The 13,899-nt window shown below is 36.8% G+C and overlaps 1 protein-coding gene across 2 annotated transcripts in view; it reads right to left on the bottom strand.

The window, feature by feature from the left end:
- The window catches only part of NR6A1 (nuclear receptor subfamily 6 group A member 1), a 226,530-nt gene that overhangs the window by 181,578 nt on the left and 31,053 nt on the right, over positions 1–13,899 (bottom strand). For both annotated transcript variants that reach the window (XM_027556240.1, XM_027556241.1), the window contains exon 2: positions 12,161–12,202. In XM_027556240.1, coding sequence (XP_027412041.1) covers positions 12,161–12,202 — 42 coding nt within the window. The remainder of the gene's footprint in view (positions 1–12,160; positions 12,203–13,899) is intronic.

Raw genomic sequence — 13,899 nt, forward strand, 5'->3', positions numbered from 1 at the left:
AGAATTTATTTTTAAAGTTATTAGAAGTAGTAAACAAATTTAACAATGTTGTATGATAACAATCTCAATATACAAAAATCAATGCACTTCTATACACTAGCAACACAAATGGAAAATAAAACTTTAAAATAATATTTACTACAGCATTAAAAAAAATAATACTCAAGGGTAAGTTTAAAGAAAGAGGTACAAGATCTCAACGCTAATCTTTTAAAACATCACTGAGAAAAAATAAAGTTCTGAGTAAGTGGGAAAATATACTGAATTAACAGACTAGAAGATTCAATTCTAAAATGACAAGTCTCTCCAAATTGATACGATCAATGAAATCCAAAATCTCAGCTGCTGCTGCTGCTAAGTCACTTCAGTCGTTTCCAACTCTGTGTGACCCCAGAGACAGCAGCCTACCAGGCTCCCCTGTCCCTGGGATTCTCCAGGCAAGAACACTGGAGTGGGTTGTCATTTCCTTCTCCAATGCATGAAAGTGAAAAGTCAAAGTGAAGTCGCTCAGTCGTGTCCAACCCTCAGCGACCCCATGGACTGCAGCCCACCAGGCTCCTCCGTCCATGGGATTTTCCAGGCAAGAGTACTGGAGTGGGGTGCCATTGCCTTCTCCGAAAATCTCAGCAGGCTTTGTTTAAAAAAAATTTTTTTTGATGAACTGATTCTAAAATGTATAAGGAAATTAAAACAAAACCCTAGAATAGCTAAAACAGCTAAAATAACTCTGAAAAGGAAGAATGGAGTTGGAGAATTTTAAGATTTACTATACAACTATAGTATTCAAAATATTGTGGTATTATAAATAGATTATTGAAGAAAATAAGAGTCTACAAGTAGATCATACATAAGAAGATCAAATTATTTTTCAGCAAGCATATCAAAAACTCAATGGGAAAGTCTTGTCAACAAAAAGTGCTGTAACATAAATATTCATATAAAAAGACTCTAATTCCTATCTTATACCATACCAAAAAAAAAAAAAACTAACTTGAATAAAGCTAAAACCATAAAGTTTCTAGTAGAAAGCAGAATAATACCTTAGAAACCTCAGGTTAGGCCAAGATTTCTTAGGGAGGATACAGAAGGCATTAATTATAAAAGAAAAAAATTAATAAACAGAACTTCATAAAAATGTAAAACTTTTACTAATCAAAAATCATGTTTAATAAAGTAAAAGAGAAAGCCACAGATTGGGAGAAAAATTCACAACATATATACTTGATGAAAGACTTGTATCATAATAAAAAATATCCACAACTCAATAACAGGACAAAGAACATGATTTCTTACATTATCAAAAGATTTTGAATAGACATTTCTAAAAAGGAAACACGAATGGCCAATAAGGGTGTGAAAAAGTGACCAACATAGTCATGAGGGAAATGCAAATTAAAAACACATCATTTTTGCTCACTAGAATAATTAAAATTTAAAAGTTTACAACACCAAACACATGCAAGGATGTGGAACCATCAGAACTCATACTAATGGAATTGCAAAATGCATACACAATTTGGAAAACTGACAAGTTCATAAAAAGTTTAACATAAAGCTACCATCAGACCCAACAATTCCTAGGTATGTTTAAGAGAAATAAAAATATATCCACAAAAACCATGTACAAGAATATTCATAGCTGCTTTATTCCTAGTAGCCCAGACCCAGAAAGAGACTAGGTATCAACAGATGAACAGATCGACTATGATATAGACAATTGAATACTACTCAGCAATAAAAAGAATTAGTAACACCTGCAACAATATGGATGAGTCTAAAACATTATGCTGAAAAACACTAGACACAAAAAAGCACATGTTGTATGATTCCATGTATAAGACATGTTAGAATAGACAAACTCATCTATCATGACAGAAGTCAGAAGTTACTGCTTCTTAGGGGCAAAAGAGTATGATCAACTGAAAAAAGCCTAAAGGAATTTTCTGAAGGGATGGCAGTGTTCTACATCCAGATGAAACATGAATTTCAAGGGTACATACATTTGTGAAAACTGCTTGAATCTTGCACTTAATATTTCACTGTAAGTAAATCATACCACTATTTTAAAATGATAAAAAGTACATTGGCTTTGGAATCACATTGGCTTCAGTTTTGCCACTTAACTGCTGTGTGATCTTGGCAAAGTGTTAAACTGTCAGTTTCCTTATCTATAAAATGGGGAGAACAAAAGTTGAAAACAACTTCACAAAGTTGAAAGAAAAAGGAGACAAAGTTTTAAAACCATAAGCATATAGTAAATGCTCACTAAATATTAGCCTAAAAAGTTAGAAATTCTTCATATATTTCAGCAGTGAAGAAACATTCAAGAACAGCTGGAGCAGCTAAATGCTGGGCAATTCACTTGTATTATCTGACTTATTTAAAAAAAAAAAACAACCCCTAACAGGGATTATTACTGTTTTATGGATGAAGAAACTGATCTTCAGAGGTTGCCCATGATCACCTAGCAAGGACTGGCAAAAGCCAAGATACAAACTCTCGTATTTTTTCCACTACACCATGTCCATTAGGGTCACTTTTAGCAACATAACCCTGCAACCGCCAGGGCAACACAACTCATATGAGAAGCTTACTTAAGGCTCCCTACATTTTTGACAGCAGGATAAAAAGTAGGCCAATTCTGATGCCATGATTAGTGAATGAAGGCAAGGCTGAAAGCAGAAGCCTGAAAATGCTGCTCTAAGCTTTTACCCTGTTGCTGAGTTTCAAGACAGTTCCTGATACTTGAGGATACTGATCCTCATTCCTTAGAGCAATTTCAAGATAAGAGAATTCTGAATGTAAAATCTGTGATCTAAATGCGAAACTGTAGCCTGGGTGGCTCAATTTGGCAGAATAGCCTTAGAAACTTGGCAGCTGAAATGAGAGCCAGTAGATTTTTTAAAAATCTGTATCTCATTTCTTAACATAAGAACCTCATTTTTAAAAAATTAAAAAATTAAGGTCAATTCCCTGGTGATCCAATGCTTAGGACTCCACACTTTCACTACCGAGGGCCAGGGTTTGGTTCTTGGACTGGGAACTAAGATCCTGTAAAATACGGTGGAGCCAATAAATAAATTTAAAAAAAAATTAAAACACAGTAATAGTGAATATTACTCTGTGATACCATTTGCCCAAAGACATCACTGTTAACAGTTCAGTGTATCTTCTTCTACACTAAAATTTACCTTCTCCCTAACAATTCTACAGTATTTCACTACATGGATAACTATAATCCATGTAACAAGTCCCCTATTAAATTTCTGAGCTATTCTTTTTTTTTTTTTTTTGCTATTATAAATGCTGAAAAGAATATCTGTGAATATACATTTTGTACACCTGTCATTTCTTATAGGATAAATACCCAGATGTGTTAACTGCTAAATCTGCAAATTTGAATTTAAAAAGTTTAAATTTTAAACTGCTAAATCTGCGAGAATAAACCCAAACATTTTTAGTGTTGACAGATAATATTAGATTATACTCATAAACTTCTTATTTTCCCACATCTTCGTCTGCACTGACAATTATTTTTTAACGTAGGAATTGCAAACTCAAATGCTTACAGAAGACTAGAAGGAAACGTAAGTGTATCAAAGAGGTCATGCAGATTTGTGACAAACCTGAGCACATGCTCATTTAAAGAGGCAGCCACTACTCTATTCAAGCCAATAGATCACATGTAGAAATCTAGGCCTACAGTTGAACCATCCAATTTATCAAGAAGGCCAGAAATCCAAATTTTCACAAAATTCTTGCAGGTTTTAAATGTTGACAACTAATATGTTTTTATTTAAACATCCAATTAGTCAAACAAAATAGATCTTTAGGCCAGATTACATTTAGTTCATGGAATTTCATGCTAAGGTGAAAACGATATAACATTTTCACTTTGAATCTTATTATTCATGCAGTTTATCCTTCCCTATGTTTACCAACAGAGGGTATACCTATTAAAACTTAATTTTGGCTCATATTGTCAGCACCTTTTAAAGAAAGATGCTTCTTTTCTTCTTCCAGATTCACATCTCCAACAAATATTGGACCAAAAAAAACAAAGAAATATAACTTCAGGTATGGAAGCTAAGAGTCATCTTAACTAATCTCTGCCCAGAAAAGACTTATAAGGACTAATTTGGGATTCAATTGCTATACTCTCCTCAACATAGAGAACCACAAGATTTTTAGAGAAAACACCAATTTGTAAACCTCTGTATGTATAACTCTGAAAAAGGAGGATTTAATAATCCAAGGTTTGCCTCCACTACCTAACACATTTGCCTAACACAAAAAATTTTCTCTTCGGTGAGACATCAAAAAACAAAGAATTCCCACACATTCTCTTTGTTATCATATACTGAATTTAAACAGTCATCTTCCACTTTTTTTTTTTTTTTTTTGGTTAAAACAACAACAGGTTTATAGAAATCTTTCTCTGCTCTCAAAATATTACTGCAACACTGCTCCCACAGAAATAATTTCAGCAACCTATCTAATTTCAGAGTTTCTTCTCATTCCTTCTTAGTCATCTATTACAAATCTCCAGACCCAGATGTTCAAGCATTCCCTGAACCCACCAAAGATAATAGCAGAGATCCATGACTCTCCAAGGACCCAAAAACAGCCTTTGAATGCAACTATCTTTTCATCAACTGTAAACAAGTCCTAAACTGTTGGCTCCATAGGGAGTCCCTACCAAGTCAGTATAAACTCTGAAAAAGGGGCAGAGGTCAAGGGGATGAGAGCTCAGCCTAAACTCTGGATCTCATCCCACCCCCATCCTATTCAAAAGAATCCTTATCAGAAAGGAACTCCCCAGCAAAAGGCCACATTCAGGAGATGTGATCTTGCAGTGACCTAGCAGATTCTGCTGAAGCTTTAGAAGCAAGGCTCTTGGAACTGTTATGAATGTGAAATACCAATATCACAACCAGAATGTTCTGAAGGAAAGGTGACACAAAGAGGGAAACCAAGGGAGATTTGTGAACTTATCTTCATTTGTTTCAGGAAAGAACCCATTTGATAATAAACAATGCAAATAATCCTGAACTACAGAAGAAATCTCTTTGGGAACCTATTTCATAGAAAATTACTTTACATCCAAAATAATTCTAATATATGCAAAACAGCCCAAATGACACTTAGAAAATAGTCTTTATTCTGGACACAAAAGGCCCCATTGTATGTTATAAATCATTATACTGCCTTAAACTCTTCCATTAGCATCTGAGACTTGTCACAGTCAAGAGAGCCAGAAACAGGATAGAAGATTCATTAAAACAGCAGCTCTGAAGTCCCAGATATTTCTCCACTGTGTACTTTGGGGTGAGTCATTTAACCTCTCCAGGCCTCAGCACTCTGGTCTGTAAGACAGGAATAGTATCTTTTCAATAGGTTTCATGAGTGCTTAATGAAAAATGCACATGAAGCATTGAGTGTGTAACAAATATTAGCCATTATTACTATCATTATCATTATTTTTATTATTATGGAGTAAAAGCCACAGATCATGTTTTGTGTTCGCCATTCCTGATCAAATCAGAGTCCCTTGAGGGCAGGAACTGAGTCTTAGCTTGGCACACACATCAGAGGGAAAAAGACAAGTGGGAAGGGAAAGAAACAATGGGGTAAGTATCACAAACTCAAACTTAAATGTAGGTAATTTTAAATGCTATAACCAACCCTCCTCACTCCCACTGAACATGTTCAGAGTACCTGGTACATAAGGAACACCCAGTAAATGTTCATTTTCTTTGCTCTCTAACACCCAGCCTTAAGTTCATTATCTGCAGACCACACTTGGGCTTATATGAATTGTTTTCTGAGATCAAAAATTGTAACATACAGTTTGACAACTAGGAATAGACCGATAGGACACAACACAGAATGTTGTAATTTTGGAATGAACCTATTCCAAAATTGGGTATTCTAGCTGAGATGTACATTTCTCTCTTATAGCCTGAAGAATCCACAAAAAGTCTCCTTGGGACCCCAAAACACTTGACAGATGAACATGAAGCCAGAGCAAACTAGTATTATTAAGTTGTTTCACTCTGAAGCTGTGCTTTAAATTGCCTGTTCCTCCCACATCACTCATGAATCTCTGCCTGGTGGGAATCTATCAGTATGGTAAGAGAGTGCAAACATTAATTTAACTCTCAACTCTCTTCTAAAATGCTCATTTATCCAGGTGTTTAATCAGTAATGGGGGGATATGTGTGTGTGTGTGTGTGTGTGTGTGTGTGTGTGTGTGTGTGTGTGTGTGTGTTAAAGTTTGTGTCAGGAAGAATCCGAACTATGCAGTCCTTTTAAAATGGTAATGGTAGATCTTTAATGATACAAATTTCTTCCTCAGCATGCTCTCTATAAGACCTTGCTACTGACCAAAGAGCAAGTGCACAATCTGAGTATTTATTTTGAATAAACAGAGGGTTAACTTCTTTAGTTTCTTTCCTAAGAGGTTAAATAAATGGGCTGGCAGATGGGTCATTTGGGTTACCTGCTGCTGTTGGAGGAAGGGGTCCAAAGACCCAAATAGTCAACCAGATGGTAAAGAATAGCCTTGGCCAGCAATACATAAGCTCTGCTCCTTGGAGGAAACTACTTACTTGAAGCAGTAACTTACACCTGCTAACATCTGGAATGATTTATCTTTGTGTCATTAAGAAACACAGGCTACTTTAATTGAATAAAGTGGTTAGAACAGCCATAAGTACAAAGAGACTGAGACTTTCAACATTATGCTACACAGAAAAACATCTACTCGAAAGCCTTTGACTGTGTGGATCACAACGAACTGTAGAAACACTTAAAGAGATGGGAATACCAGACCACCGTACCTGTCTCCTGAGAAATCTCTATGTCGGTCAAGAAGCAACAGTTAGAACCCGACATGGAACAACGGACTGGTTCAAAATTGGGAAAAGAGTAAGACAAGGTTATACATTGTCACTCTGTTCATTTAACTTCTATGCAGAGGACACCATGCGAAATGCTGGGCTGGATGAAATCACAGGCTGAAATCAAAACTACAGAGAGAAATATCAACAACCTCAGATATGCAGATGATACCACTCTAATGGCAGAAAATGAAGAGGAACTAAAGAGCCTTTGATGAGGCTGAAAGAGGAGAGTGAAAAGCTGGCTTGAAACTCAACACTCAAAAAACTGAGATCATGGCACCTGATCCCATCACTGCATAGCAAAATAGAAGGGGAAAAACAGAAGCGGAAGATTTTATTTTCTTGGGCTCCAAAAACACTGCCAATGGTGACTGCAGCCATGAAACTGAAAGACACGTTCTCCTTGGAAGGAAAGCTATGACAAACCTAGACAGCATATTAAAAAGCAGAGACAACACTTTGCTGACAAAGGTCCATATAGCCAAAGCTATGGTTTTCCCAGCAGTCATGTATACATGTGAGAGTTGGACCATAAAGACTGAGCACTGAAGAACCAATGCTTTTGAACTGTAATTCTGGAGAAGACTCTTAAGAGTCCCTTGAGCTGCAAGGAGATCAAAGCAGTCAATCCTAAAGGAAATCAACCCTGAATATTCATATCTGAAGCTGAAGCTCCAATACTGTGGCCACCTGATGCAAAGAGTGAATTCACTGGAAAAGATCCTGATGCTGGGAAAGACTGAAGACAAAAGGAGAAGAGGGTGACAAAGGAGGAGATGGTCAGATAGCATCACTGACTCATGAACATGAATTTAAGCAAACTCCAAGAGATAGTCAAGAACAGGGGAGTCTGGTATGCTACAGTCCATAGGGTCACAGAGAATCGGACACGACTTAGTAACTGAACAACAAAAACAATAGTGTTTATCATTTACCAAGCGTTGTTCCAAATGCATGTTATTACTTCATTTAATCTTCACAACAGCCTTGTCAAGTAGAAATACTTTTTCATTGTCCCCATACAATAGAAGAGAGTACTGAGGCACAGAGAGGTTAAATAACTAAGCCAAGATTACAGAATTCAAGCAATCTTGAGCTGGAGTCCATGCTCTTAATTCGGAAGAGTTCTGGCTTATATTAAATAAAAAGCTAAAGGGCTCACTTAAAATGCAGACAAAAAATTTATATAAAATTATGTTCATTGTGGCATTACTTATAATGAAAAAAAAACTGGAAACAACCGAAATGTCCAACAGTAGGAAAATGGTTAAATAAACCACAGTAAAGTTATTCACTTACAAAGAAATATTATCTTGTCATTAAAAAGATTTATGAAAAATTTTTCATGACTTAGAACAATGTTCCCAATGTAATGCTGAGTGGGGGAGCAATAAATAGTAAACAAAATTGTATATATGATTTCTAACCATATAAAAAGTTCAGACACAAACTGGAAGGACATATTCTCAAATAAGAAGCAATGGTTATTTCCAGGTGATGGAATTAGGGGCTTGTATTTAGTGTTTTCCACAATGAACATGCATTATCCTACCAACAGTTTAAATAAAGGCAATTTCTGTCTTTTAATCAAGCTACAGGAAAATCCTCAAGCAGATGGTATAAACAGCTAAAAAGCTACTAATCTGTCTAAACTTCAAGTTGTTACTTTCCTTGGGAAACACCCTTTGAATACCAAACAACCACAGTTAGCACATACCAAAAAGAATGCTCACCTTCAACTACAGAAACTGAACTAAAATATCAGTATTTTCAATTTTGGTCAATATCCATTCTCCAATTATTTATAGGATTATTTTTATAAGAAGAGGAATGGATTTAACTATTCAGAGGCCAAAAATCCAGGAATGGATTTGCTAAAATGTAATAAGGGACAAAGTCTGACTAGGGAAGAAGAACAGCTGTTGCTAATCCAACTATTTACCCTTTGACCCTCTATCTGGCCAATAACTGAAGAGTATCAATTGTTTTCCTGTATTATGTGCTGTTTACAATCCCTGAGAGGCATGAAAGGAATTAATAATTTAGCCTAGAAAGCTGACAGCCTTTATTGGGGAGCCCCTTGTCTGTGGGACAGAAATCAGAGCAAGTAGCTGTCCTGAAGTCATAGGTCCCTTTACTGTTCCTGTTTTATAGCCTAATTGGCCCCCAAACATAAATCAATTATTTCTCCTGTTTTAAGCAACAATGACTTCTATTCTCTAACTTCCCTTGTATCAAGTCAGTCGTTGTTCTCTTGAGTTTTACAACTACACAGTAAACATGATGGCTGAGAAAAAAAACTTGGGGAGCAGGGCAGACTGGGGTTATTTGGAAACAGAAGCAGAGAAAGGTTATGCTGTTTTGAACTTCTCTTGACCTTTGACTGCCCTTGTCCCTAGCTTATGCTAATAGGCAGGGTACAGAGATGCTTCTTGTAGAAAAGAACTTAGCCTGAACCTGTGCCGTAACATTGGACTCCAGGAAGCCCAGGAATCATAGGAAGGCGGCCAGAGTGTGAACAGCTGCCCATATTCTAAGCATGGCTACCCATCTGCTCTACCACTGAAAAGGGAGGCGGAGGCCATATGAATTGGACAAAATTGGTTTTCCTCATCCAGTTCCAGTACATACCACATGTCCCAAACTTGCTGTCTACAACCACTGACAAGCAAAATGGGAAATCAGCAACAATGGTATTTCTTGGTTCAAAATAAGCAAGAATGAGCAGGCCTTCCCTATCAGGAATTTGAGGAGTAAGGGAGAAACTGGAGCCTCTAAATTCCAAAGATTCATCACAAAGAAAACCCTACTGTCCTCCATCTAATGCGCAAAAGTCATGAGGTATTAACATAGGAGACTTTACTCCTTCCCAATCAGAAGCCATAGAATTTGTAATATCAACAGCCATAACCAACACTTTCACTTTCCACTTTCATGCACTGGAGGAGGAAATGGCAACCCACTCCAGTATTCTTGCCTGGAGAATCCCAGGGATGGGGGAGCCTGGTGGGCTGCTGTCTACGGGGTCGCACAGAGTCGGACACGACTGAAGCGACTCAGCAGCAGCATAGCCCATTTCAGTCGAGGTTTCCTATTATTCGATAAGACTGAGCATGCTCATTTGAACCCCAAGACTGATTCAAACAGGATGATAAACTTCTATTTCTGCCTACTCATTATTATGTCAGATCTTTACGTATTTCAAACAGACAGACCAAAAACACTAGTAACTTCACAAAAATAACATGGGGACTACTGAAAATATTGGCCACATAAGCTAAGTACAATTTTTAAAAGAAAAATGATTTTTTAAGGTAACTCTCATTCCATACTGACATATATTAATAAAATTATGATTCAGTATCTGTTCATTCTCATGGAATGGAGAGATCTATAAAGCACAAATCTAGACAGGGATTCTATGCAGAAATGTTAAATGAGTTAGAATTACTTGGGCCAGCAGGAAGAAAAATCCAAAAATAATCTTCCTAAGAATATCAAGTACCTTTCCTAGAAGATGGGCATGAATATTTCTAATTGCTACTAAATGAAGAATAAATTTGGCTCCCATATGCTTAAAAAAGAGTATTTTTAAATAATTTCAGACTAGGAAAGGTTTTCTGATAGACTCTTAACAAATGAGAATGGGACTTAGATTTATTTTTGTATCCCTGGAGCCTAGAACTAGGCCTGAGCAGAAAACATTCAATATTAAATTGAGTTCTCAACTATCTGGCTTGTTTTATGTGTAGTTCTATCTGAAAGATCACAAGGCATGTCAGTATCTTTCCTAGTGTTAAAAAATTCTTCTAAGTGGGGCTTCCCACTGGTGGTCCAGAGGCTGGGAGTCTGCCTGCCAATGCAGAGGACACAAGTTCACTCCCTGGTCAGGAAGATCCCATGTGCCACAGAGCAACTAGGCCCAGTGCCACAACTGCTGAGCCTGAGGGTTACAACTACTGAAGCCTGCATACCTAGAGCCTATGCTCTGCAACAAAAGAAGCCACTGCAATGAGAAGCCCATTTATTCCAACTAGAGAGTAGCCCGTTTGCCACAACTAGAGAAAGCCCATGCACCCCGAGGAAGACCCAGAGCAGCCAAAAATGACAAATTCTAAGAACTGCTTCTAAGAAAGGCCCATGACTCAAGAATTTACCTTTTCCTCCTCCTAAATGACAGCTATTCATAAAAGGAAGACAAAGTGAAAATAGTGTGTTCCCTCATAGGTACTGGGATGTGAGGTAGGAAGGTGGGGTAAACCAAACCTATAATCCAAAGTTGGATATCCAACTTTGTAGGTAATATCTGGTATTACCTACAAAGCTGATTCAGAACTTTATAACTTCTAGAAAGAAAAACCTATTTCCTTAATGTTTGATAATCATTATGAGACTTACTTTTGTTTTGCTATTAGTAACTATTAGTTGAACAAACATGAATTTTATACTATTAAGGTGTGTGAGGAAAATATGAGAAGGTCCACAGATGTTAGTCAGGATGGTGAGAAGGTGAACTTTATCGCTTAACTCAGCAACAGAATGGTAACAAATAACCAGCCCCATAACCCTAAAAAATACAAGAACTAGAAAAAATAACTCTAGATCATTTCCTAGAGTCTCAATCTAAAGTACCATTTGACCTTTTAGTATTATGGCAAAATAATATGTGTTTACACTGAATATTCCCATGTCCATAACCCAGAATGGTGTCTGTGACATTATGAGAGCACTATAAACACAGATGAAAAGCATCATTTAATTAAGACTTTGAAATGGTCATTCTCGTACCTTAAACTTAAGAATGTAGATGAAGATGCTTAGAAATTAAACTGTGGTATGAAGGTTATCATCTATAAATATCTAAACCTGTACCTAATCCTTCTTTGAAAGAAATGTCAAAATTAGTCAATACTTTTAAAACGTGGCTGTGGTACATACACATGCTTGTATGTGTACACAAATAAAAGCACAATTTTTGTCAGTGGTACCTTCATGGGATGATGAAAAACAAGACTAGCATTAAACAGAAATTTTCAGCAAAAAATTTTCTATTAAATGGCTAGAGTCCGACCACCAAAAAGTATTAGGAGAAGAAAAATAAAATATAAGTAGAAAAGAGAATGTCTTCCCCATAATCATAAAGTGAAATAAAATCTGTGAATAGGCCTATAAATGACACCTTAAGTTATACATTTAAAAGTACACACACACATACTTTTCTTATCCATTAACACTGGGGAACATTTAGAACTTACTAGTGCTTGAGTCGAGCTCTGCCAATTCATCCTGACAAAAGCCTGAAGAGAAAAAAACAGGAAAAAAAGATTATAATTCATGAATTACTCCAAGGTGCCTCCAAATATGAAAAGTATCATACAGTGAAAAAAAACATCCAGACTCATAAGTCAAATATGGATTTGAATCCTGGCTCTATAACATTTAGCTACTGTAGATCCTTCTTTGAGCCTCCATTTCATCATTTTTATATTAAAAAATGGAGATGGTACAGCACTTCTCATGGAGCAGTAATGAGGATTAAGTGAGATAATGACATAAAATGCTTATTAGTTAGCACAGTCTCTGGCACAGAGGAGCTCAATAAACAACAGTATAAGTAACTATGAATAAGCATGCCAAAGTTAGTTACAATAAAACATGTGCAATATGCATACATATGTAATACACATGTTGAAAGTTGCTCTGTCATGTCCAACTCTTTGCAATCCCATGGACTACACAGTCCATGGAATTCTCCAAGCCAGAATACTGTGGGTAGCCTCTCTCTTCTCCAGGGGATCTTCCCAACCCAGGGATCGAACCCAGGTCTCCCGCACTACAGACAGATTCTTTACCAACTGAGCCACCAGGGAAGCCCAAGAATACTGGAGTAGGTAGTCTATTGCTTCTCCAGGAGAACTTCCTGACCCAGGAATTGAACTGGGGTCTCCTGCATTGCAGGTGGATTCTTTACCAGCTATCATATTTCGTAGTAAATTTACAATGCATTTAATATTTGTCATGTTCTACTTATACTATCAATTATTTTCCAAAAGAAAGCAAAATATATGAACTTATAAAAACAAAAAAAATGAACTTATAAAACATCAAACAGGGTAATTTTACTTAAAATTTTCATAACTGCCAAAGAATTTTACCTATACACACAAATAGAAGCAATTCTTCCATTAATGTATGCTATTCAGGTTGGAATAAACAGCCCTCAAAGCACATTTCAGGCCCCAAAACTCTAAGCTACATCTTTCCGATTGGTGTACAACTATCACACTGAAGAGAAAAATCAAGCACAGTGAGTGCCAAATAGACAATAGGGGTTCAATACACAGTTGACCAAAGTTCTGTTTTCCTGGAATGACTGCTTACTCTCTCCAGTTTGCTTTTGACCCATCCTCAGTTTAAATATTTCCTCAGAAAAGCTTTTTCTTGCCTCCTTTACCCTCACCTCATACAAAAGGTCAAAGCTCCCTATAATAACTATCTACAATGCTTTGTACACTCATCAACAAAGAATTACTTGTTCAATGTCTGATGCCACTATGAGGCTGTTCCACTAATAATGTTCCACCATCCTAGGGGAAGGAACCTGGCCTGTCTCGTTCACAGCTGTATCCCCATTATCTCTCACAAGCCTAGTACAAAGCAGCTGTTCAATAAATATCAACTGTAGTATCTCAATGGTAAACTCAAAAATAATGGTGCAAAACTAGGACTAGATGGTTACAAGAGTATTTTGTGTCATCAGAGTCAGGCAACCAGAAGCCAAAAGAGCAACTGGGAGTCATGTGGAGAAGGATTCAAATAGCAGACTGTCTAAACACCACTTTCAAAGTCCTTGCAATCCTAAACACTCACCAAACAAACCACATTCCTTGTCTTTCTGCGCTTCCTCCTCCTTCACTTGGTAAAGAACTACTCATCATCCTTCAATGAAACGTGGAAAACAGGAGAAAAGAACTACTCATCATCCTTCAATGAA

Source organism: Bos indicus x Bos taurus, chromosome 11, assembly GCF_003369695.1.
Source record: "Bos indicus x Bos taurus breed Angus x Brahman F1 hybrid chromosome 11, Bos_hybrid_MaternalHap_v2.0, whole genome shotgun sequence".
NCBI classification, from domain to species: Eukaryota; Metazoa; Chordata; class Mammalia; order Artiodactyla; family Bovidae; genus Bos; species Bos indicus x Bos taurus.